General features: G+C 40.8%; 1 protein-coding gene across 1 annotated transcript in view; it reads right to left on the reverse strand.

Moving 5' to 3' along the window:
* Positions 1 to 27,697, reverse strand: part of SLC36A4 (solute carrier family 36 member 4) — a 214,724-nt gene that overhangs the window by 107,872 nt on the left and 79,155 nt on the right. Inside the window, exon 10 of the mRNA XM_026651640.1 lies at positions 14,675 to 14,844. Coding sequence (XP_026507425.1) covers positions 14,675 to 14,844 — 170 coding nt within the window. The remainder of the gene's footprint in view (positions 1 to 14,674; positions 14,845 to 27,697) is intronic.

Consider the following 27,697-nt stretch of genomic DNA (forward strand, 5'->3'; position numbering starts at 1 on the left):
GTTATTGTAGGGGGGGTTGTGGTACTGCTACCCTAACTTCTGCGATGCTGCTGGCAGTGGCTCTGCCTTCAGAGCTGGGCAGCTGGAAAGCAATGGCTGCTGGCTGGGAACCCAGCTCTGAAGGCAAAGCCACCGCCAGTAGCAGCACAGAAGTAAGGATGGTATGGTAAGGTATTGCCACCCTTAGTTCTCTGCTGCTGCTGGCAGGGCGCTACCTTCAGAGCTGGGCGCCTGACCAACAGCCGCCGTTCTCTGGCCGCCCAGCTCTGAAGGTAGCGCAGAAGCAAGGGTGGCAATACTGTGACCTCCCCCCTAAAATAACCTTGTGACCCCCACCCCCCGCAACTCCTTTTTGGGTCAGGACCCTCAATTTGAGAAACCCTGGTCTCCCCGCGTGAAATCTGTATCGTATAGGGTTAAAGCACACAAAAGACCAGATTTCACAGAGAAGACCAGATTTCATGGTCCATGATGCATTTTTCATGGCCATGAATTTGGTAGGGCCCTACTTATACTGTAAAAAGCGTTTGTTATTTAAGGATTGACAACACTATTTAAGGTAGAATTTTTGTATATTTCTCTCTCTTGGTATTTTTGGCTTGTTATTCAAAAGAGTCTAACTGTACTGTCAATAGTCCTGCTCACTTTCTGATTTGTCTCTAATACTGTATGTTATAACTATGGAGTGAATCTGAAATTTAGTTTTAGTTTTACTTATCCAAAGTACACACACATTACAGAATTACAGCTCAAAGGGCAACTACCAACAGCATCAAGGCAAGTCAGATTAATTAGTAATGATGAAATAGCCATTTTGAACTATTCAAAATATTACGGGGAACTGACTAGCACGTATCTGTGAAGTTACAAAGGTAAAGCAATGCCCATTGCACCAATAATTAAATAACTATACAAATTAGAGAGGCCAACCTGCTACTCTTCCCATTCCAGATCTTGTCTTCATTTCCCATAAATAACTGGATGCCCTCTCTTATCCAGACAACGCTGATCATATTTGGTGTATGGCCCAGAATCCAGAGACATATGCCTAAAATGAGCCTCACCCATAGAAGCTAGAATCCAAGCTTCAACTGAAACACCACAAAGTTTCCCAAGGATAATTGGAGAGTAAGCTGTAAAATAAAACATCTAGGAATTGCACTGACTTCACATATGTAACAAAATAAAAAAGTTTTGCTAGAAAGCAAATATTATTCACAATTATGATTTTATAATGCCCTCTTCAAAAGGATCAAAGATTGTAGGAGGGAAGTGCATTGTTAAATGGTTTGAGCTGTACTGGGTTTTAAAAATGATAAGAAAAAAATATGTCAGCAAACTAGCAATAGCCAGCATAACCCATTTGACAACCATTCTTTAGAAGAATTAAAAGCCACACAATTAAGAAAATTCTCTTCTTTAACCACAAAACCATCTATTCTCTTCCTTTAGTCCTTCATCTCATCCAATATCTGCAGCAAAAGGGTCCCAGGGACAACAACCTCACTCACTACGTAACCCTGATTCATTCACTAAGCACTGTCTACCGTGTCCTGGATGCAGCAGGGGTTCTGTGAGAAAAACAATTTAAAAAAGCAATTAAAGACTGTCGTAATGCATATGAACAAGAGGGCGGAAATTAGTGAGCATGGGTTACTTTAGCCCTGACATTTCCTGACTTTCCAGTGGTTAACTTTGCAATCTTAACAACATTCTTAACATAGTTTTTTGTATGCTGTTATTCGTATTGAACTAGAACCTTGAGTCTGATCAAGGTTCATAAATTGTAAAAGAGCACGACAAACTCCAAGCCACTGATGGCTAGAGAAGCAATAGACCAAAACCAGAAATTAAACTTGGTTGTTTTGCATGGCAGTGCAGACTATTAGCATAGGCCACCATGCAGGGCCATTTGAAGTTATTTGTATAAGCAATATTAAATTAGTTGTGGGATGTAAAAATCTTTATGCTGGTAAAAAGCTGATTTCATGAGATACAACCTCAGCAACAGCTTGCAATAAAAAAATTCCTAGCATGATTCAGTATCATAAAATATTCCATATAGCATTTGTTATATATCTGTCAAATCCATCTATAAAAAGTTAAGTGATTGTACTGCATGTAAGAAAGCACACAAGCTATTTTGTGCCAATTATACTCCATATTGCAATAAATACGCACACTGATGTCAACATGTGTGTTAATAAGGAAACAAAGACACAGATATATCATTTCTTCCTCCACAACTACAGGTACAAGCAACCTTAATCCAACACTATATTTGCCATCTCTGGGAGCTCGATAAAATTGAGAACACATCCGTTTCTTAGATTATATTTGAACTCTGAATTTTCTTATTGAGAATCAGAAGTATTCATGTCTGAGTCACTAATATCTAACATGGAAAACACATGAATCTACAATGAAAAATCAATTATTATGGATACCACCAAATTATACTCCAGTTAAATCATTCATTTTGTTTATTTTATTGATTGGCAATTTATAAACATTTCCTGTGGTTATAAATCACCTTATTTAAATTTCCCATTACAGTTCATGCACATATTTCAAAGCCCACCTAAAAGTCTAATTAATTACTTCGTTTTTTACCCCCTAAGGTGACTTTTCAATGTATTTCTCACCTAATACTCCTCTTTAAGTAAGACAAATTGTTACTCAAAAATGCCACCTGTGATTAGTGCATCTGCCACATCTAAGGAAATGACTGCATCACTTAATGCTAAATACATGCATCAAGTCCTTTAAAGAGCATTTAAGGCTTAGAATTATACTTAAGTTTCTTCATCTGACCTGTGTTTCTACTAAGCTTAGAAAGTATTTTGTTGGCATATTTCAAGCCACTAACACTGTCATTTTCATTCCTCAGATACACATATCCTCATGGCAGTTGTCTTATTCCTAATTGTTCAGAGGCAAGAATTGTTCACTGCTAAAACCAGGTGCAGTGTAAATGGAGAAATACTCAGAGGAGGACTGATAGAGTTTAACAGAATAAAGAATTTAATCACTTAGTAAAATTATGCAGGAGGCTCAGATGGACTTTTTTTTAAAACAGAAAGCAAGTAGTTAATTGCCTGGTTCACACACTCGATTGGATCAGCATCATTCAATTAATTTCATTTCATTCCAAGCTGACAATCAAAATATCCCATCATTCTACTAATACTTCCATGTCCACAATCCAATTTAATATTTCTTTATTCTCATTTTAAGAGCATTTCCATGATTTCTGGAATAGAGCTCTAATAAAAGTTATTGTTAAACATTATATTTCTGGTGAGAATGAAAGATACTGTTAGCTCTGAGCTCCAATCCTTTTCACTATATACTGCAATGTGCTTTTCATCAGTCTTCACTAGTTCAGGAGAAAATTACTTCATTACTTATCTTGAGAAACATGATATAAAAAGCTCATTGATCTACAAAAACTAAGTATTGCTTAATTTTTTCCTCACTGTATCTTTATTCCTTTATTTCTGCCCAGATTAGTTGCTTCCATCTGGATAAATATGAAGGCTTTTTCAATATTTCATTTTTATGCAGTTCTTCAAACACCTACACTTAGTGCAACTCAGTCATTGGGCCCTTGCTGGCAAAAAAAGAGAGAGGAAAGTTTTGGGAAATTATGAGAATGTATGGCATCCCCAAAAAGCTGATTGAGCTGATACAAAACCAATGAGCCAATGAGCAAGCCAATGAGCGTAGTGAGAGTAAACAAGAAGCTGATGTAAAGATTCGGGAAGACTGTAGGCTATTCCCAGATTTGTTCAACTTGGTACTAGAAGCAGTAGTGGTTATAGCATTTAGAGATGAAATGGGTAGAGTCATGTTATGTGGAAGAACAGTGCATAACCTTAGAGTCACAGATGGTATTAACAGCTCAGCATTGGCCAACGGGGATTTACAGAAAATAACTGACAAACTAGACCAGGAAAGCAGAAAATTCGAATTGAAGAACACTATGGGAACACAAAAGTTATGGCAACTGGAAGAGAAGAGAAAGAGGTAAAGATCAAACTCGTAGACAAAGAACTAGGACAAGTGGAAAACTGTATACACCTTGGAGGATAGCAAAGGCAAACTGGAATTGTGAAGATGAATTGTGAAAATGACATAAAAAGAAGAATTTGATTAGCCACTACTAATGGCAGAAATGAACTGTCTGAGGGGAATACTGAGAGAAAATAAAAAATAAAGAGATGAGAAAACAACTGGGGCAAGAAATAATGCTGTTACAGAAGATTCAAGACAGATACCTTATGTTTTGGACACGCGACAATAACGGACCTGGAAAAGATACCATGCATAGCGATACATACCAGAGTGCAAGGAACTAGAAATAGAGGGAGACCAAGGATGTGTTGGATAAACATGGTGAAGAATGATATAGAACAAAAAAGGTTTAAAGATGAAAGAAGCCATGAAGGTGATACAAAAAAGAGGTAGAAAGACTTCATTTGGCCCTATCATTGCTCTTGAGTTGACATACGGGAATCAGAATAGAAGACAACAACCTTTCGTGCGCCAGTATTGACTAGTGGCCTGATTGTCAAAAGTGCTGAGCTCCGACAGTTCCTGTTAGTTTCAATGTAATAATGCTTCTGAAAGTCAGTGACACAAGAACAGCAGTACCAAAAAGGTTTAGGTTCAGGGAAATCCTTCCGTGTCTATTCCATGAATACCACAGTCTTTGTGCTTGGTGAATAAAGAAGTAGTAAGTGAACCACAGTGATACTATGGCAGCTTGTGCTAACCAATCTGAAATGACTTTGGTAGAGGCTATACATCCTGCTCTCCCAGATGGGCAAAAGTCAGTCTGACAGAAAAGAAAGTAAATCTCAGCTAGAACAGTGGGGAGCACAGGTCCTGAAAGAATAAAATGTTCACAGCCTAGGTGATGTTCACCATGTAAGTGGTTAATAATACAGAAGAACAATTTGTAAAAATTGCCAAGCTACTTGGGATCTTTGCATGAAAATCTAAATACACACTCACTTATCATAAATTATTAATGGGGGAATCTATGGCAATAAAATATATGTTCTGCAACATCCTATGTTAATAGGTCTATGAGAGTTCAATAAAACCTTATCAGGCAATTAAAGAGGCAAATAATTTTTAAGGCATACCTTTTTAAGACCTAAAACCAATGGAAATATTTCCACGATTAAAAAATTCCACCCAAAGAAATATTTTAGAACAAATAAAAATCCACTGTTGTATTTGAAATATAAACACTGAAACACTAAATATCTGAAAGAAAAAGTGAAAACTTTAACTTAACACATCTGTACTACCTAGAAGTATGTATGTATCAAATCATAGAATCATAGAAGATTAGGGTTGGAAGAGACCTCAGGAGGTCATCTAGTACAGCCCGCAGCTCAAAGCAGGACCAACCCCAACTAAATCATCCCAGCCAGGGTTTTGTCAAGCCAGGCCTTAAAAACCTCTAAGGATGGAGATTCCACCACCTCCCTAGGTAACCCATTCCAGTGCTTCACCACCCTCCTAGTGAAATAGTTTTTCCTAATATCCAGCCTAGACTTCCCCCACTGCAACCTGAGACCATTGCTTCTTGTTCTGTTATCTGTCACCACTGAGAACAGCCTAACTCCATCCTCTTTGGAACCCCCCTTCAGGTAGTTGAAGACTGCTATCAAATCCCCCCTCACTCTTCTCTTCTGGAGGCTAAATAAGCCCAGTTCCCTCAGCCTCTCCTCAGAAATCATGTGCCCCAGCCCCCTAATCATTTTCATTGTCCTCCGCTGGACTCTCTCCAATTTGTTCCCAGCCTTTCTGTAGTGGGGGGGGGCAAAACTCGATGCAATACTCCAGATGTGGCCTCACCAATGCCGAATAGAGGGGAATAATCACTTCACTCAATCTGCTGGCAAAGCTCCTACTAATGCAGCCCAATATGCCGTTGGCCTTCTTGGCACACTGTTGACTTATATCCAGCTTCTCGTCCAGGAGTAACCACATAATCATACATCTATAATCCACGTCCCTTCCTCTTTGGTATGTCATATCCACACATGTCTGTCAAGTCCTTCACTCAGAATGTAATCTCCTTTGGGCATAGACATCAGAGCATGTGTGTTTTCTGCAAGGAATTTAGTACCCTTGTGGAATAATAAAACAACAATTTAATTGGTTTTGATTTGGGAAATACAAAAAGTAAACCAAAAACATACTGAAAAGTTAGATGGATTTTTCAAGTCCTCTCTCTTAATATCTTAATATATTATTAGTAACAAACAAATTTTGTTTTTGGCATATGATTCTTAAATTAGCAGAGTCCCTTTAATCAGTATATAATTTCTGAATAAGCTGGACATTACTGCATATTCTGTCACTGTTATCCTGCATGAGGGATCAAAGAACATTTTTACTTTTAAAACTTGGTTAAAAAAGTTATATGAAAAAATATTTTCTGAATGGTTTCTGAGTGGTTTCAGCTTGGTGAAAGCAAGGCAATGTTTAAATGTTGAAATCAAGTCCTGATTATAACTAGTGCCTTGCAGAAGGACAAAACTAGAAGATGGGTATAAACACAGAAGCAGTGATAACTATGGTAGCTAGTTACAAGGTAGTGTTAAAATTGGAACAGCAGTTTAAATACATATATAGGCGCTACACTAAGGCCTGATCTACACATAAAACTTATAGCAGCATAGTACATCAATCAGGGGTGTAAAAAAAACACATCCATTAGTGACATAGCTATGCCAACAAAAAAAAAACCTGTAGACAGAAGAAGGCTTCTTTCAGCAAAGCAAATATTCAGGGAGATGGTATTCTTCTACCAGCAGAACTCCTCCTTCTGTACGCTGTGTCTACACTAGGGGGCTATGTTGGTATAAGCTCTGTAGAGTACATATAGTCTCTTAGGCCTGGTCTACACTAGGCGTTTATGTCGACTTTAGCACCGTTACATCGACTTAACCCTGCACCCGTCCACACCACGAGGCCATTTAGTTCGACATAGAGCTCTCTTTAAATCGATTTCTGTAATCCTCCCCAACGAGAGGAGTAGCGCTAAATTCGACATGGCCATATCGAATTAGGCTAGGTGTGGATGGAAATCGACGCTAATAGCTCCGGGAGCTATCCCACAGTGCAACACTCTGTTGACGCTCTGGACAGCAGTCCGAGCTCGGATGCTCTGACCAGCCACACCCCGGGAAAATTTGAATTCCTTTTCCTGTCTGGGCAGTTTGAAGCGCAGTTTCTGTTTGGACACCGTGGCGAGCTCAGCAGCAATGGCAAAGATGCAGAGCTCTCCAGCAGAGATGGCCGTGCAATCCCAGACTAGAAAGAGGGCCCCAGCATGGACTGATCGGGAAGTCTTGGATCTCATCGCTGCGTGGGGAGATGAGTCCGTGCTTGCTGAGCTGCGCTCCAAAAGACGGAATGCAAAGATCTACGAGAAGATCTCTAAAGCCATGGCAGAGAGAGGATACAGCCGGGATGCAACGCAGTGCCACGTGAAAATCAAGGAGCTGAGACAAGGCTACCAGAAGACCAAAGAGGCAAACGGACGCTCCGGATCCCAGCCCCACACATCCTGTTTCTACGAGGCACTGCATTCCATCCTAGGTGCGGCCGCCACCACTACCCCACCACTGACCGTGGACTCTGAGGATGGGATATTGTCCGCGGCCGGTCCCTCCGACATGTTAGCTGACGGGGAAGATGAGGAAGGAGATGAAGAGGACGATGCAGTCGACAGCGCTTACCACGCTGATTTCCCCGACAGCCAGGAGCTCTTCATCACCCTCACAGAGATCCCCTACCAACCGTCCCCCGCCGTTACCCCAGACACAGATTCAGGGGAAGGATCAAGCAGTAAGTGTTTTAAATATCTTAACATTTATTTATAACAGAACTTGCATATTTTAAATATTAACAATAGCTAAAGTGCTTTCAAGTATGTAAACTTTTATTTATAACAGAACAGGAAGATTTGAAATATTAACAATGGGTAAAGTGCTTCTAAACATGTAAACAGGAAAGTGCAACAAAACGGGAATCTGAACAAAGGGTATCATGATTATTGTGTCTTTGGCCGCTTCAATGTATAGTCCGAACCATTTTAAGAAAATTCAACAATGTCCGCTTCATGATTACACTTCCCAAGACGCTCCACTCTTTTGTCCCTCCAAGGGCACTTAACCCAAAAACTGGTCGATGTGTCCGGGGATAGAGGCGAGATCCCCCGGGGAGAACTCCTCATAGGCCTCCTGCAGGTGTCTTTCCAGCCTAATTATCAGGTTCTTTGGCAGGGAGAGCTTATTAGGCCCCCCGTGGTAAGAAACGTTTCCCTGCCACAACGCCAGCACGTATTCAGGGATCATGGCCTTGCACAGCATAGCAGCAAATGGCCCCGGTTTCTGCAGGCTGTCCCGAAGCATCCTCTCCTTCTGGCTCTCCGAGACCCTCAGGAGGGTGATGTCTGGCATGACGCCCTGCTTTGAATTAGGTAGGGGAAAGTTAATATTGGGACTGCTTGCCCGTTCCTTTACAGAACTGCAACCGCCGGTTTACAGCCACGCGGTTTACAGCCGCGAGGGGCTGGGACAGGGACAGAGTTCATGCTTGCAGGATTGCTGCCAGCAGAGACTCGCATTGCTTTCTATGTGAAAGGAGGCCAGTGCCACTCTTAAAGTTTTAAGCAGCCAGAAGTCTACGGCTTACCATGTTTGCCAGCTAGACAAAGTCCAGTGTCCTGCCCCGCTCCTCAGCTCGCCACAGCAAGACCGCAGGCACTGTAGGCGAGGGCCGAAAATTCGACCTTGTCCTCCGTGCGCGTGTGATAGGTGCTCTGCATGGTCTTGTTCACAGAGAAAGACTATGTTCTCTGTTCACAGATACATTGATCTGTCTCAGGAATTCACTCCCTTTTTCCAGTTCCCACAGCCACATCTGCCCAGAGGCTAGCGCACATTAGGAGGAGGAAGAAGAGGACACGGGAAGACATGTTTGCTGAACTAATGGGATGCTCCCGAGCACAGGCAGCCCAGCAGACACAGTGGAGGGAGAACTTGTCCCAAATGCACCGGGCAAATATGGAACGGGAGGAGAGGTGGCGACAGGAGGACCAGCAGGTGACTCAAACGCTGCTTGGACTAATGAGGGAGCAAACGGACACGCTCTGCCGCCTTGTGGATGTTCTGCAGGACCAGAGGCAGGAGGAGAGAGCCCCGCTGCAGTCTCTCTCTAATCGCCCTGCCCCGCCACCAAGTCCCATACCCCCCTCACCCAAAGTCCAAACACGGAGGGGTGGAAGGGGCCGTGAAAAATTTCACTCCACCCCTGCGGACTGCTCTACCACTAGAAGGCTCTCATTCCCCAAAATTTGAAAAGTCCTTTCCTACCCGCCTCACACAAGACCCCGTCCAAGTTTCACCCCCCCGTTCCATGTGCGGTTGTTAATAAAGAATACGTTTCTGTTCATTACTGTTTCCATCCTCTTCTTTTGGAGGAGAGTCTGTCTGAAGGGGGGGGAAGGGGCTTGGTCATTGGACAGGACAGTCACCTTTAGCAGGGGGCAGGTGCAGAAGCAGGGCACATATACAGTGCAGTGACTAGTTAACCTGGTCAGTCTGGGAGGTGGTTTTCATGTTCTGTGTGGTGGGGGGGGGGGGTGTTGCTCTGTGACTTGGTGGCGGGGGAGTGCAGTTACAGATCTTATGCAGCGGTCCTTACCCTGGATCACAGAGCTGCGCAGCAGGGGATCTGTAACCCTCCTCCCCCTGCAAGACAGTCACATAGCCGACACATACACGCAGTCCCGGCCAGGAGGGCTGGCAGGCTCCGTTGAAACAACCAGTCCACCACTGCGGAGCCTGTCATTCCTGGAGTTTAGAAGCATCATTTGCATCACAACCCTAAACCCGCCCCCCGCCACAGTCTGCGTCCCAGGTTTAAAACATTCCCGCGAAAACAGTAATAAAGACAACGGTGTCCATTAACAAAACAGAACAGATTTTATTTTTTGGGAAGAGGGTGAAGGGGGTATGTAATTGGAGAGGATAGTCGACGGCAACTGGGTAAAGAAATGGGGGCAAGTTCAGCTTCTGTGTCCACAAACTTAAAAGTCACTGGGTACCCTGCTCAGCCTTGAAACTGGCTTTCAAAGCCTCCCGGATGCACAGCGCGTCCCGCTGGGATCTTCTAATCGCCCGGCTGTCTGGCTGGGCGTAATCAGCAGCCAGGCTATTTGCCTCAACCTCCCACCCCGCCATAAAGGTCTCCCCCTTGCTCTCACAGAGATTGTGGAGCACGCAGCAAGCTGCTATAACGATGGGGATATTGGTTTCGCTGAGATCACAGCGAGTCAGTAAGCTTCTCCATCTCCCCTTGAGACGGCCAAAAGCACACTCCACCACCATTCTGCACTTGCTCAGCCGGTAGTTGAAGAGTTCTTTTTCACTGTCCAGGGCGCCAGTATAGGGCTTCATGAGCCAGGGCATTAGAGCGGGTAGGCTGGGTCCCCGAGGATCACTGTAGGCATCTCCACATCCCCAACAGTTATCTTGTGGTCCGGGAAGTAAATACCAGTCAGGGCTGCTCGCATGCGGGTGTCCTTGCGCTTCAGGGCAGGGGACAGCAACTCACAAAGTTCCAGGAAAGTCCCCTTCCGCATGCGAAAGTTTCGCAGCCACTGGGATTCATCCCAGACCTGAAGCACTATACGGTCCCACCAGTCCGTGCTTGTTTCCCGGGCCCAGAATCGCCGTTCCACGATATCCACATGCCCCATTGCAAACGTGATGTCCTCGGCGCTGGGTGTCGTGGTTTCTGACAGGCGCGTGCTACTCTCGGAGTTCAGGTCCTCACTCCGCTGCCGTAGCCTCCTCGCCTGATTTCTCTCTATCTGCCTCTGTGAAAGGTGCATGATGAGCTGCGAGGCGTTGACAACGGCCACAACTGCAGCGATGGTCGCAGCGGGATCCATGCTCGCGGTGCTGTGGCGTCCGCGCTGTCACTGACCAGAAAAGTGCGCGAACTGATTTCCCGCCGGCGCTTTCAAGGAGGGAGGGAGGGCGGGAGTGACAATTGAATGACGACAGTTACCCAAAAGCACCCTCGAGACATTTTTTTCCCCCAGAAGGCATTGGGGGCTCGACCCAGAATTCCAATGGGCAGCGGGGACTGCGGGAACTGTGGGATAGCTGCCCACAGTGCACTGCTTCCAATGTCGACGCTTTCCCTGGTAGTGTGGACTGACAAAGTCGAATTACTGTCCTTAGTGTGGACACACACGTTCGACTTTCTAATATCGATTGCACATATTCGATTTAACTAAAATTGAACTACTCTCGTAGTGTAGACATACCCTAAGAGACAGCTTCCCTTCCCCAGAGAGCTTTCAACATAATAAACAAGTCAAAAAAACACAAGGAAAACAAATTTGGACAAACAATTCAGAAGAGGAAGGTATGGTGAGATCAAATGTGAGGAAAGCAACAAAGCAGAAATTCTGATTTTAAACAGAACTGAGTGGGCAGCTGGTGAGCAGGAATTGGGATACTGTTCCAAGCAAAGAGTGGGAGGAACTGATGAAGGTAGCAGTAATGAGAGAGGGTTGGAGGAGTGACAGGGGCATAATTTAAAGCTTTTGTGTAGGGAGAACATGGTCTACTCAATGATTAAAGAAAGAAAGGAGGGGAAATTTATTGAAGAGAGGCGGTAACAAGAGAAGAAATGGTAGGGTAAGGAGAGAAAAACAGGAAGATGAGAAAGAATCGAGTTAGAGACAAAAAAGTGGGAAAATGTGTCCCAATTCCTTCATCTTTCCTTTCCTCCAATGCTATCCTTTGCTGAAGAAGCATTCTGAACCTAATCAAATTCTTTGAGTGTGTCCCATGTCCCTCTCCATAAATATTTGCCAAAAAAGATGGTGACGTGTGCTCTTTCTGGCAAGCTGTGTGGAAATGCTGCAATCCCAAGTGACTCAGTAGTGAGTGCTGATACTGCCCACATGATAGGCCAATATATATCACAACAGCCAAGAGAGTAAGCCGTCGGGTGCATTACATTTAATCAAGGGCATTGCTACCAATCTCACTTGAAAATATTAAAGTGTTCCAGTACAACCCTGAGCCCTTCATCAGGTCCATTCTGCAATCTTCCATCACAGGTAAATTTAGCCAGAAGCAAACAGCAACCTGGTCTAACTTTACAAGCTCTCACTCATTCTCTTTTAACTGTCTTTACACCATCACCCCACCTCAAAAGAAGTTTAGCATTCTCCTTACTTGAAATCATTTAGAAAATGTTGATCTTGCTGTGAAATAAAGAACAAGATATTTAGTCTCAACAAAAACAGCCCTAAAACTCTGCAAAATCATAGTTCCATACAAATATGCCACTAGCTTTTCTGGTCAGAGGCGCCCCAGAATGCATTGTGTATTTCTGGACTAGGAAGTGCTATATTCAAAGAGTGGTCAATGCCCATCAAGCACTTCCAATTTAAGAATCAGTTATGGTATCAGCACCAGGAAAGGGAGTAGAATGAGGTGTGAGAATGTCACAGCATGAGGGAAAGTAAGGGACCTCTGTATCCGAAATACTATTCTCTGTTTTCAGGGTGCCAATAGCAAGTTTGATTTTGTTTAATATCACCTAAGGGCATGTTCTTCTCTTGCCTATTCAAATTATTTCCTTACCATCTGATATTGAAAGCAACCATTTGTTTTATTGGACTTGATTACAAAGAGTAACCATTTGTGTAACACTCTATACTAAAGCCTGCCTGCATATTGTATTTCTATAGACATTGTACATGAATTAGCCCATTCTCACTGACACAGGTACTAGACTCCAGTTAACAACTTTTATGCATTTTAACTATACCTAGTGTAGTAGGAAGAGAACTTGAGACATAAGCCCTTTTGTACCTGTTTTGATCAAACCAACATGTACAAAATAATGGGTGATAACTAGCAACGTCAGGGAACGGTAACTAACTATGTCATGGGGCAGTACTAACTTGTTTGTATCAAGGTATAAATATGTATCTCAGAGGGAGTATTTTTGTCTGGCCTAGGAAGGAACGGAAAGTCCCGCCGTTCACTGAGTTGGTCCATTGTTACGGGCATACAGGTATTAGTGGTCCGGTATAGTCTGCGGGATACAAGTACCATGCTTCAGCGACAATAAACCTGGCTGGGTGCCTTTGTCCCTTAACGTATCTTGTGATCATTGGGCAGTTCGCTCAAGGTCTGCCATGCCAGCTGTCTGAGCAGAGATGGGGCAGCACACAAAGGAAACACACACATGCAACCAAACATCTATCAACATCTAACCACACATGGTCCAAAAATGATTTTACCCCCATGAAAAATTTTGAGAAAAATGAAATCTGAATTTTTGGTTTTCAACAACTGAAAAGTGCCAAAAATTCAGTTTTTGATTCTGACTGGAAAAAAAACCAACCAAAAAACGAATTCATGAAAAAACATAAGAATGGCCATACTGGGTCAGACCAATGGTCCATCTAGCCCAGAATCCTGTCTTCCAACAGGGGCCAGTGCTAGATGCTTTTGAGAGAGTGAACAGAACAGAGCAATTATCGCGTGATCTATCCATTACAGTCCAGTTCCAGCTTTTGGCAGCAGAGGTTTAGGGACACCAGAGCATGGGGTTGTGTCCCTGACCATCTTGGCTAATAACTATTGATGGACCTATCCTCCATGAACTTATCTAATTCTTTTTCGAACCCAGTTATACTTTTGGCCTGCACAACACCCTATGGCAATGAGTTCCACAGGTTGACCATGCATTTTAAAGGAAAATTTACAATCTCTCTTCATTTTAACCCTTCCAGGCAATTTCCACCTTCGGTGATGAATGTGGAGGGAGGAAATAGATTTTGCTAGACCCCTTCATTGTCTTCACCAACACCAGTTGGCTGGGCAGTCCCTCCCCACCAGTATACAGGAACACTGACGGAAGCACCAATGCACTAGTGACTCCTACATATGGCATTTGAAGTGAAGAGGAGGGAATGGAGTCTCAGATTTCAACTTCCAGAGGATGACGGCAGGGCTGGGCAGCTAGAGAACTCTCTCTAGGCATTTCCCCTGCTAAGGTGCAAAATAGCACTCCAAGAGTTGGTAGTGCTCCTGGCCAACCTGCATAGGTCCTGCTAGGTATGTGTCCACAGAGCAGCAGGGTCAAGACTTGGTTCTCAGGATTTGGCAAGGTAGATGAATGATTTCTCTATGCAGAGCATCTACTGTGAAGTCACACATAAAAGAAGTGCATATAGGACAGCATGGATTTTGTTTAAATCTTTCATTAAATTACAAACAAAACCTTTTATTGTAAGAAAACTGTTTCAAATGTCTTCTGGTAGAACTGGCAGATTCATTGGCAAAAAAATATTTGCCTTGTCAGATTCATGATCAATGCTACCAATAAAATACTGTTATAATAATATGAACCAAACATTATATTGATCAAGTCACTGTTTGTAGAAAAAAAAATACAGTCACTGAATCATTTTAGATTTACCAATTCCCTGCTTCCTCCTTCCCCCCCCAAAAAATATATCTGAGAAGAAACATTCATTCTTCCAAGCAGGTCTCAAAGAAACTTAACCATGAGCATTTTTATGAAGGTTGTATGGTGTACTTACAGGTTGAGCAGACCAGGAGTGTCCTGACCATAAATTCACAGAACAGCTTCCATTTTTGCTGCACTTTTGAGGTAATTGCTGGAATGATGATCTCTGCTGGAACGTAGTACTGAATTGAATAGGTCACAAAAATCCCAAAGGAATACAGAATTTTCACGGATTGATACAACCTGTTGAAAACATTTACACAAGAGTTGTGTCAGTTGCAAATACTTTGTAAAAAGCTAGTCTTTTGGAAGAAAAGGGGGATTGTTTCACATAATGAAATACTTGCGGAAGATTGCTATATAGAAATAATTTTGAATATATGGTTTGATTGTTTTATTCCTCTTCTCTCACCCTCCCTATGTTGCTTTTCCTCCTAGGATCAGATCCTCTAGGAAGGGACTATGGCCCTAATCCAGCAAAGCACCTAAGTACATAAGTAGCCCTATTGACTTTAATAGGGATTAAGGCTATGTCTACACAAGAGAGTTTACAATGGCACCGCTGTACCGATGCAGCTGCGCTGCTGTAATATCTCTCATGTAGCCGCTCTATGCTGATGGGAGAGCGCGCTCTCGTCGACATAATTAAACCACCCCCAATGAGCATCAGTAGCTCTGCTGGTGGGAGAAGCTCTCCCACCGACGTAGCGCTGTGCACACTACCACTTATGCCAGCGAAATTTATGTCGCTCAGAGGTGTGTTTTTTCATAAGTGGTAGTATAGACAAACTCTAACTCATGTTCTCAAAGTTACGCAATGCTTTAAGCCCGAATCTAACAAAGCGCTTATCACTTTATATGTGCAAGCACAGTACCTAGCACATTGTGGGAACTAGCAAAATACAAATAAATAATCATTTGGCATAGTTTTTCTTGCTCCTTTTAAGGTTTACCCCCCCCCCAAAAAACCCACCACTAAGTTATCAGGACTGTTGCACCAGAACTGGTCAATTTTTTTAGTACTATTGTGAACCATCAAAAATTTAAAGTACTTTAGTAACATAAAAACCAACCCCCTTTTTCAGAACAAGGATTCATGTTCTGTTTTTAGCACATACAGCACTAATTTCTAAAAGTGCCCTTGTTCTGTGCTCTATGTGCACGTACACACATTAAAAAAATGTAACTGCAATTAATGAATAGGACCCAATCTCCCTGAAGCAAACAGCCAGATAAACCCCGCAAGTCCAGACCTCACAGCTCAACAAATCAAAGACCTGAAAGACTACATCTAGATTTTCCCATTCCTAGAATCTCAAATTATTTCATAAAAGGTATATTTTCCCACCAACATATGGTAAAGACTAGAACAATGCAGTGGTAACATTTTCCTCTTTTGGGGACCAAACATCCAAACCTGTGTTTTAGTATTTCCTCATAAAACTGAAACATGACCACAAACCTTTACTTAATGGGCATTTTTGTTGTCATATGAGAATTGATCAGTTGGACTGAAAAGGATTCTGAAAGGGGCTAATATTGTTCGAAGGATGAAGATTTTCAGAAGTGGATTTTAAGGGTGAAACTTCCATCTGGGCAAAAGACCCACAGGAGGCCTCTAAATAGGGCATAAGGCTCCCAATCCTGAAAACACATATAGATATTTGATTTTTCTCATACGAGTAGTCCCATTGGAGTCAAATACATCTTGCAATACCAGACTTCAGTGGGGCAAAGATCTCACATGGCTGCACTCTGCATAGGGGTGAACATGTTTGTACAGTGTCAAAGACAAACAGTACCTCAACAGGAGTGGGGGGGATAGCTCAGTGGTTTGAGCATTGGCCTGCTAAACCCAGGGTTGTGAGTTCAATCCTTAAGGGGGCCACTTAGGGATCTGGGGCAAAAATCAGTACTTGGTCCTGCTAGTGAAGACAGGGAGCTGGACTCGATGACCTTTCAAAGTCCCTTCCAGTTCTAGGAGATAGATATCTCCATTAATTTATTTATTTATATTTATAATACAAACACTTCATAATAAAAATGGGATTTGAACACATGGTCTTAAATTTTTAAGAGTGAGTAGTAATTTTGGGTGCCCAACCTGACCTTCAAAGGGCCGGATTTTCAGAAAGTGTTTACTCGCCCTCTAAAAAAAATCAGCTCCTTTAAAGAGTCAAGTTGGACATCCAAAAATTGAGGCACCCAAAATCACTGGTCACTTTTGAAAAATGAGGCTGTAGTTTTAGAATGACTTATTTCAAACATGATGCTTAGATTATTAAGCCATTCCCTGTTGGTTATCTGAGTGTTAAATGTGTTCTTATTGTTTAATGCTCTGCTTTGTTGTGCTCTTTTTGAAGCACTGTGACACCCAAAGTGAGCTTTATAAATCAATAATAATAAAGATGCTAATAATGATAATAGTGAACAACAGGAAGAAAGCTGTGTGAAAAGATAAAGGGGGTTAGTAGGTCTCTTATTTACCATGGCAGGACACTGTGGGATACTCAAAGCACAACTAAAAGTACATCAGCATAAAGTTGTACAGATATTCCCAGTAAGCAAACAGAATCTACTCTTCCAATATTAAATACTCTATCCCCAAAAGAGTGACATTTAAAAGGAGAAATGCTTCAATATTTATATATAGCATCTTTCATCCAATAGGATCCCCATCCCCGGGATATAAAAGCATATGTCTACTATACAGAATCACATATTATAGATCTATGTGATTAGAGTTAGAAATATTATAGACACACAAAACACATATAAGTCATTTTACCCACCACTGAAATACTTTGCTCACTTATTTACAAAGAAACACTATGAATTCTCCAAATTGTACAATTTGCTGCCATATGCAACCTTGTGTTCCTATTACTGTCACCCTTGGTCTTCCTCCTTTCACTCCCCCAGATACACCTTTACTGTGTTCTCCTTTCAGATGTTTCACCTCATCCCTTTTTATACACTGTGAATTAAGATGAAAAGAATATCCCTGAAATTGTTATTCTTATCAAAATTGTCTGCAGTATTGTTGTAGCCGTATTGATCCCAGGATATGAGAGGCAAGGTGGGTGAAGTAATATCTTTTATTGGACCAACTTCCGTTGGTGAGAGAGACAAGCTTTCGAGTTCCGCAGATCTGAGAAGAAGAGCTTGAAAGCATGTCCATTTCACCAACAGAAGTTGGCTCAGTAAAAGAGATTACCTCAGCCACCTCGTCATTCCTATCCATAGCCTCTGACAGTTAATGCAAGGATGAGCATATAATGGTTTTAGGAATAGTACATAAAAGGCTAGATTGCAATTCTTAATCTGACAGTATATTTCATTCTCATGTGGTCAGACCTTAGAGTTAATAAGGATGGAGTTTAACCAAGATGAGATTTTGAAAACTAACTTTTGAACATCAGCAAATAGAGATTTTAACAGAGGAGGGACATCTAGTACGTTGTGTGTCCTGATCCACCTCAGTGGATTCAAATAAAACACTGTGAATGGAATACACTGATATTTTATTTCTTTACTAGCAATGATCACTCTGCTGTGATATACACAGACGAATTGTGTGTTGTTCTCGGAGGAAGGAAACATTTGTTCTAAGATTACAATACTAAAAAAATTACAGTTAGATATGGTTTCATCCTGTGCAATGTGTGCTATGTCTTTATCATCTCCTGAAGACAAAAATACAAAAAAGTTTTACTTGCCAGAACTTTAACCAACTATTCTAAACCTTCCTTCTTGATGTATCTGGTGCAAAATGTGCCAGACTTTCCTTTAACTCTAACTTGTACAACTAGGTCTACTGCACTAATATTTATATTGCAGTAGCACTTAGAAGCACCAGCCCCATTGCCTAGGCAATGAACAAATATGTGACACAGAGATAGCCCCTGCCTCAGACAGCTTGCCATAAGAAATTAAGAATATAATAACGATCATACTGAGTCAGACCAATGTTTCCATCTAGCCCTGTATCCTGTCTTATAACAGCAGCTAGTGCCAGTGCTTCAGAGAAAATGAACAGAAGAGGATAATTTCAAGTGATCCATCCCCTGTTGTCCAGGCCCAGCTTCTAGCAGCTGGAGGTTTAAGGAAACTTGGAGCATGGGGTTGTGTCCCTGACCATCTTGGCTAATAGCCATTGGATGAACGTATCTTCCATGAACTTAAGTATACTACTTCTTAATCTGTGGTGCATGGACCATGGTCAGTCTGCAAACCACACACAGAAGATTTGTAGACAACTGGATGATACATGGCACTGACATTTCTTATTTCCTGAAGTAAATCACATTCAGAGAAACTGAAAGTACTGAAATACTTAATATTTTTTTCCGTGGTAACAATTACTCCATTTGCCACAGGGGTGTTATGTGTTCCCAGTTTAGAGGGTTTAGATGCAATCCACGAGACACTCCTTCTATTAAATTGTGTTTCAAACAACACTGGGCCTAATATTAATCTCACAACCAGCAGATGACTCATCCATCATTCCTTTTATTTTATTTTATTGTATTTTGAAGACTGGAAGATTGCTAGAAAGATTTTGGGTTTTATTTGCTAGCTGAACAAGTAAAATGATGGTAGTCGAAATTTAATGTTGACTAAAGCAAAACACATTGGAAGGAATAATTTGGACTACTCGGGCTCAGAATTCACTGTAACAACTTAAAGACTTGGGCATCATTGTGAACAGCTTTTATTGTTTCAGCACAACTCACAGATACAGAGGGCAAATATATTTTAATTAAGGGAGCCTTGAAAGGTAAACTTCTCACCATAGCCAATGTAAATGCTGCCAAGCAAGGTCAAGCTTCTTTCTGTGTTGCTTTTTAAAGAGATTGTGGCCATGTCTACACTACAGACTTGTACCGCTGCAGCTGTGCCGCTGTAAGTCTCCCGGGTAGTTGTTTTATGCCAGCAGGAGAGAGCTCTCCTGCCGGCATAATTAAACCACCCCCAATGAGCATCAGTAACTATGTTGGCAGGAGACCATCTCCCACCAACACAGCGCAGTCTACACTGGCGCATTTGTCAATGAAACTTTTGTCAATCATGAGGGTGTTTTTTCACACCCTGACCGACAAACATTTTACGGACAAAAGTGCTAGCGTAGACATAGCCTTAGGAAGTTTTAGGGAAGGCGCTACTAATATTGGAGGAGGGGGGGATTTTAACAAGATGCTTAATCCCCCGTGGCAGACAGACTGTATACAGAGTGTCTTTGGGAGGGGCAAGTGAAAATTTGTAGAATCACTTAGAAAATGATGATCTGGTGGATTTCTGGAAGGAGATTAATCCAGATGTCAGGGATTATATATATTATTCTGCTACTCATTAATCTTATTCCAGATTTATATAATTTTTGTTTCTAGGACCATGGCTAATTTGGTTAAAAAGCTAATCTGGGAGTTATAACTTGATCTGATCATGCCTCTGCATATAAAATATTGAGACTCAGCAGAAAAACAAAGGGCCAGGCAGTTGAATAGAGCTTTGTTGTTTGACCCCCTTAGAATTCGATAGCTGAAAGAAAATTTTCAGAAATAATAGAAGAAAATGATTAGGAAGGAATCAAGAAAAGTGTTCCCTGGGGTGCTGGAAAGGTGATAATGACGGGGATCCTTATAATTGAAGCATCAGAACAGAAAAAAGATGAAAGTTCTTGAAGAAGAGAGTTTGGTTAGAGAACTTTCTGTTTTGAAAGGTAAACATAAATCTACAGGATCTAAAAGAGTATAAGAAAATAAATGAGATGAGAAAGAAGATTAATATGTTACAAACAGGAAAGGCTGAGCAAACACTTAGATATATTAAACAGAAAACAATAACCTGATAGGCTTTAAGCCAGAAAATTCAAAAAGAAACAAGATAAATCAGCCATCCCTCTGATTAGAAATAAAACAAGAGATTCAGTAACTGACAACAAACAGATCTCTGAAACATTTGCTATGTTTGTACATTTCAGAACATCCAAATTCTGAACTTATAAATAGATGTTTGAGAAATGTGAAACTACCTCAGGTGCCAGAGGATGAAGTTGCAGAGGAAGTTGAAGTTGTAATTAAGAATTTAAAATCCAATATAGGTCCTGGTACCAATGGGTTTTCTGGAGAATATTATAGAGCCCTAAAGCAAGTGTTGGTCCCTGTTTTAACTGCATTGCTTAATGGTACATTGCAGGGGAATGAAATTCCAGATTCATGGAAAGACACAAAAATTGTGGTAATTTCTAAAGAAGGAAAAGATATTACCACTTGTGCATCATTCAGACCTATTTCTTGAATTAATATGGATGCTAAAATTTATGCTAAGATGCTAGAAAACACAGAGAGTGTCCTCTTTTCAAATATGTTCACCCTGACCAATCTGGGTTTGTTGCTGGCAGGCACCAATCTGATAGTATCAGAAGAATTCTGAATTTGATTAATAATGTTAATCTAGCAATTCTTCTTTGGTGTTGCTTTCTCTGGAACTTCAGCAAGCCTTCGACTGGTGGGGGAGGAGGGGAGAGTACCTCAGACACATCTGAGTAAGGTTTGGTTTTGGAAATTAGTTTTATAAGGTCATATCAGCCCTATATACTTATCCTTGAGTGTCTTATTTGGTTAAAGGTCATCAATCACCTCTTTTTAATTTGTCTAATGATACAAGACAGAGCTGTCTGTTATCCCCGTTTGCTTTGGCAATGGAGCCTTCAGCCTACAATGCCATGTAGTCAACCTGTGACTGCTAGCAGCAAATATCTGCAAAGGCTGGTGATGGGACACTAGATGGGGAGAGCTCTGAGTTACTACAGAGAATTCTTTCCCAGGTGTCTGGCTGGGGGTATTGCCCACATGCTCAGGGTCTAGCACCTCTAGGCTTGCTGTATCAGTTATGAAGGTAAAAAAATTGCTTGAGCCCTGGCACCTAATTGCTTGAGCCCCAGCACTTCTTTCATTACAAATTAAGCACTGGTTATTACCAACCCGGTATTGCTTCTAACATGTTATTTGACCTAAAAGCTTGACTATCTCACCCCAATATTTGGACTTCACAATGTTGCTTTCCCCCCTGCCCTAAAAAAAGAACTTTATAAAAACCCTATAAACTAAAAAAAAAAGTAAAGTCTTCATAATCAAACTTCAAAGCTTTAAATACAAGGTGACTTCAAAGCAAAATTCTCCATTGTAGTGAGTAAGCAATTTTCTAACTGCATGTGATTCAAATTTCTTACATGAAACAAATTTTTATAATATTAAACTAATTTTACTGTTAATCTGCTATTACTTTCCAACCAGTTAAAGAAGTGTCCCCAGGCTATATCTTAAAAATATTTTTTTAAATAGTTTCACTGCTAGAAGAACTAACAATATGCTTAGACTCTCCTTCACTCTACAACTTAAATGGTTGTGCCTCCAATTAAAAAAATAGGAAACTGGGTACTGTACCTCAGAGAGTGTAAAAATTAATTACTGAGACATTCTATATATCTGAACATGCCCACATGTTTAAAAAAAGAAAATTAAGAAAACTCATTAAATACAGCAAAATAGACCCTTTGTTGCATATCAGCAACATTGAGGACACAAATAACTGCTGCTAAACTCAGCAGAAAAGCTGCAAACTGCTCCATCTTCATAAAGCCAAATTTCAGCAAGTTCTAATAAGTATGTTAGGCCTGGTCCACACTACCCCCCCACTTCGGACTAAGGTACGCAAATTCAGCTACGTTAATAACGTAGCTGAATTCGAAGTACCTTAGTACGAACTTACCGCGGGTCCAGACGCGGCAGGAAGGCTCCCCCGTCGATGCCGCGTACTCCTCTCGCTGAGCTGGAGTACCGGCGTCGACGGCGAGCACTTCCGGGATCGATCCGGGATCGATTTATCGCGTCTAGACAAGACGCGATAAATCGATTCCAGAACATCGATTGCCTGCCGTTGGACCCGGAGGTAAGTGTAGACGTACCCTTAGATAGTCCCAAAGTTTTAGCTCCCAAAATCTGACCTGAAGTGTTAATGTTACATTTTAATGGGGAAAGTCTCTTAAATTCTAAGGTCCTGATCCAGCAAAGCACTTAAGTAAATGGGACTGTTCATATGGTTAAAATTAGAACTTGCTTAAGAACTTTGCTGAGTCAGGATCTATAAACCAACAGGCTAACTCACCAGCCAGGACATCAAAGCAGCAGAATGCAAGTTCCTTTCTTCAGGTATGGGTTTATTTCTAAAAACCAAATCAGTCCAACCTAAACAGATAAACCAGGTCTTGCAGCCGAGCCCTTTCCTAGGTCTTTTCCTCTGATCCAGGTTCTCCTACAGGAGCTTACCTGCTCCCTGCAGGTCTCTCTTCCATTTCAACTAAGGGCCAAGTAATCTACAGGCTATCACTTGATACCTAGCCACAAACCCATCACCTGGGACGCAGCTAGTTAGTCACAAGTGGGATCCCTTCAAGGACCATCCGACCCTATGACAGGGCCTAAACACCTGTCCTTCCTTTTTTCTGTTTTCCCTATATTGTTATAATGTGTGTTTCTCTAGTTTACGTTTAACAGAAAATGGAAATTTTTGACTGCATTGCTAATTTCTGTAAATACTCAAATGAATATGGCTTTTGAGGTTTCCCTAGAAAAACTTTCTCTGGATATAAGACTGCCTGTACATAAAATCACTTTAATCCCTCAATTAGAATAAGACTTTTAAAAACCAAAACCGAAAAACACCTTCCATTACTAATAAAATAAAAAAACAAAATAATGGTCACCTGGTATTAGACACGTTTGTTTTAAACTCTACTCTTGGTAAAAATTCAAATTGGGCAAAAGGTAGGCGGAAGATCATGTTAATAAAACCTATATCACTGGGTAAAATTCTTGTTGAAAGAAGCGTAGACCAAATGTAACACGATTCAATTTTGTTTTTATTAAACTGAAAGGACTCTTGAGATCGGGGGGTTTGAAGACTTCTGGTAAACTTACACAATTGGGATGGCAACAGTCTAGAACCTTCCAAAGATGAAAGGAAGTGCCCACGTGTGGGCCATCAGAAACTTGTTTTGACTGGGTAGTTTTAGTTACACAAGGTTGCCAGCCCCCGTGGACATTTACCCAGCATGGCAGTGAGCTAGGAGTGTGGCAGGCAGCCTCATCACCACCATTATATCAACTACATTCAACATCATGGTCGTCAATATTACGATGTGCAATGACTAGAAGACATACCACTGCACCATTCGGCCCCTCTTCCTTCTGATCCTAAAAGATGCTCTGGCAACATCCCATCAGGAAAGTGAAATTGACAGCATCACCACCTCCATAACTATTTCCTGAACAACTCTGGAGATGTACACCTCACGCTCAATTTGCCATTTTATCGTGTGGAGATGTACACCTAAGGTGTCAATTTGCCACTTCATCCATCCACCCCTCAACTCTCTCTCTCTCTCCCCATTCAGTCTAAGAAGAGTCTAGCATGATCATCTAGGACAAATATACCCTTTATTGTGACCATGAGCCATTGTAGAAATGATACCTCAAAAGCTGAATTAAAGAGAGGCTAATACATTTCCATACCTGTGCTGTTCCTATGCTCAACTGCAAGCAACAATAACAGGGGTTGAACACTCCCTTATATTTTGTTATGCTCTCCCCCCCACACACACACATACACTACTTTTGGTGCATTTGTCTCAACAAACAAAGCAGTCTAGACTTTAACAAAAGCTGACCACCTCTCTCCTCAGTAACAATATGCAAAACTGAGATACTGTCAACCAACAGTATTTTCCCTTTCATAAACTCTACAGAGAGAGCAATAGAAATTGTTAAAATAAAATGTTCTTACATGGATTGTTTGTTGGGTTTTTTGTTGTTGTTGTTGTTTTTGGTGTGCATATGGACGGGGGGGAATCATTTTTAAAAAAATTATTATTTCATGGGGTAGAGGAAACAACAAAACCCCAAGCCAAATCACTGTTAATGTTGTAGCAATGCAAAAGTAACAAATGGGATAACTTAGAAATATAACATTCTGAAAGTTGTTTGATTCACACAATAGCACTTCATTATCGTGTAATGTCTCCATGTTGGCTCTGTATCAGCAATTAAACTAGCAGATGGCCTAATTTTCAAAGGTGCTACAGATCTGTAGCTCCCATTGACTTCAAAATATTTTCCAAACGTGCTAATGGCAAAAAATGAAGCACCGAAAAGCAAAAACTTGAAAACTAAGATAACTGTTTTCTGGTGCTGTGTGTTTTTTAAAATGTAATCAATACAGAAGTCAGAATTTATAACAGATCCAGAAGTGTAATTAATATTTCATCGTATTAATGTTTTTTACTATCTCAAGATTAAGTATCATGCACTGAAAAACAAGCAGATTCCCAAACAAGTACCAGCAGGGTGCCACTGTGAAAATCAAAGTGTATATTTACACACTTTTCAACTCTGACCCTAATGCATGTTGAGGTACATTAAGCTAGGACTCACTAGCCTAAAAGAGAGCTTTTTAAATTGCTATTCCTGTATGTAAATTTAAATTAATAGTGACTTCTTAAGTGGACGTAATCTAAGATTACCAATATAGACTAATTAAATAATATTTAGCACGTTCCGTTTGAAGCTCTCAAAATACTTTACAAACATTCAAGCTCACAATACCCTGGGAGGCTGGTAAATATTAGCCCCATTTTATTGGTGAAAGGAGGAATCTACAGGGAGTTGGCATCTCAGCTGCATTTAGAGATCAAGTCTGGTGACTTCTAGCCCTGAGCTCTATCCACTAAACACTGCTGTTCCCCTTCAAAGCCTTTAACTATTAAACAATGTATATAAAAGCCCTATTGTTCAAGCTGCAGTATGCATGTCAACTGCAGGAGTTCTTCCTCTGAAGCAGCTAGTACTGGCCACTGATGAAGACTGGACACTGAACTAGATGGGTCACTGGCAGGGTGGATAAAAATCAATAATTTTTTTTTAAATCAAAACAATCAGATTTTTTTTTATTTAAACTGGATTTTTTTGGATAAAATGCTTTTTGAGGAAAAAACCTATCTAAAGATAGTTTTAATTAAGATTCATTATATCTCAAAGATATTTCATCATGGAATAGAGATTATAAATTCTAATTATATAGTATGAGACAATATATTCATATAATGTTTAAGAAAAGTTTTGTAAATGAGTTCCAATAGTTCATGGATTAGGGACTCAATCTTATGAGGTTCCACAGGCTTCTGTACAGATTATTCAGGTTAATCTTTCTATCTACCCAATGGGACTCAGTGCTCAGTCTAGAAGATAACATCAGAGATGCTTAGTTTTTCAATTCTCAAACTGTGGATTTGTGTCTCCAGAGATAACATGATTGTTAACAGCAAAAATGTTTTAAATAAATATATAATATAGAGAGGTGAGAAATAACAGACCTCAACCCTACTGTCCCTCTGCAAATTTGTGTACACAGAGTCAATCCCTTACCTCTCTCTAAAAGTGCAAAGTTTCAAAAAGTTCAGTGAATAGAAGATTGTTGGGGCGGAATAGATCTGGACAAGGAGAAGATGTCTGGAGATAAATGTGAGAAGGAAGGGACAGGCAGTAGAAACAAAAGTAAAACTGTTTGAGCAGCATATTCCAGAAGTATTGAGGTCTTTCTGAGCGTAGCCTTCACTGATTTGAGATCTACCAGATCATTCTTTCACTAGATGGGAAAACCTATAACGGCAGCAGGCCGTAAAAGAGACCCAGTTTGGGAATATTTTAATGAAGTTCCTCTACCTGTGGGTAAGACAGGCATGCGTGCAAAATGCAAATAGTGCAACAAAGAAATGCAAAGCCTTGTTTCCCGAATGAAACAACATCATGAGAAGTGTTCTTTCTCAGGAGGAAGCTGCATTGAAGATGATGAAAGGAACATGTCTGAACATGCAGGATCTTCAGGTTGGTAAACTTTTTTATTTCATACTTCTTTCTTAAGGACTGCCTCTCTTCCTTCTGGACTATGCTTGAATTCTCATGTTTGGGTTACTCTATGGTACTATCATTTTAGATCCAGTTGTGATAAAAAAAATAAATAGCTGAAATAGGCAGATCTTCTTTTACAATTTCACCTTTAAAGTAGTACTGAGTATCAGTGAATGCAATGAGTAATACTAAATGAGAAGTATGGTAATAATAATCAAATAACTGCACTGACTTCTTTTGTTTAGGAGAATCCATCCTCAACATACAGGATTCTGAAGACTATCCACATTCAAGATCACAGTTGTTTTCTATAGTTTCAGAGTTATCTGCCAATTATAGTGTTTCAGTCACATCCTGTATGTCACATAGCCACAATATATCACCTTTAGCAACAAGAAAAAAAAAATCTCCATCATCCAGAAACAACCATAGATAAGTTTGTAATAAGAACCAGCAGATTACAAAAAGAGGTAATTGATGAAAAAATTGCCTGGTTTGTTTATGCAACAAACTCTCCTTTCCATGTGGCTGAGAACCCAAAAGAGAAATACACAATGACAGAGTTAAATTACTAAAAACGATGGGACAAGCACTATCTCCAGCTCATTTTCTTGCAAATATTCTCAATACTCAGTACCAGGGTTAAACCTTAACTACTGAAGAAGAGGAGTTGGCTATGACATGGACATTCAGCAATCATCCCTCCATAATGCCAACTATAATAAACTTCAGAGCTAAGGGTGAACCATTCAGGAAATATATGTTTGCTGATGATGTTTTAAAGAAAGTCACACCAGTGAACTGGTAGTAGTCACTTAAGCACTGGGATTCAGAGACTGTTAAAGTGATAATCTCACTTTTAACAGCAGTAGTTTCTTCTGCCGGTGTAGAAAGAATATTTTCTTTCTTTGGACTAATTCATTCCAAATTGAGAAATCATTTGGGCCCAAAAAAGCAGGAAAGCTTGTTTTTCTTTTCCAGATTATGAACAAACAGGAAAACGAAGGTGAAGATGACTGAGTTAGCTGCAGAAGCCAATATTTTAAGTTTCTCATGTTGACCTTGCTAACATAGTCGATTTAATTTTGGGTTTTTTTAAAAAAAATATTTCATTTAACTATTTTAGTTAA

The sequence above is a fragment of the Terrapene carolina genome, unplaced genomic scaffold (assembly GCF_002925995.2).
Source record: "Terrapene carolina triunguis isolate 2854851 unplaced genomic scaffold, T_m_triunguis-2.0 Scaffold97, whole genome shotgun sequence".
Lineage (NCBI taxonomy): Eukaryota > Metazoa > Chordata > Testudines > Emydidae > Terrapene > Terrapene triunguis.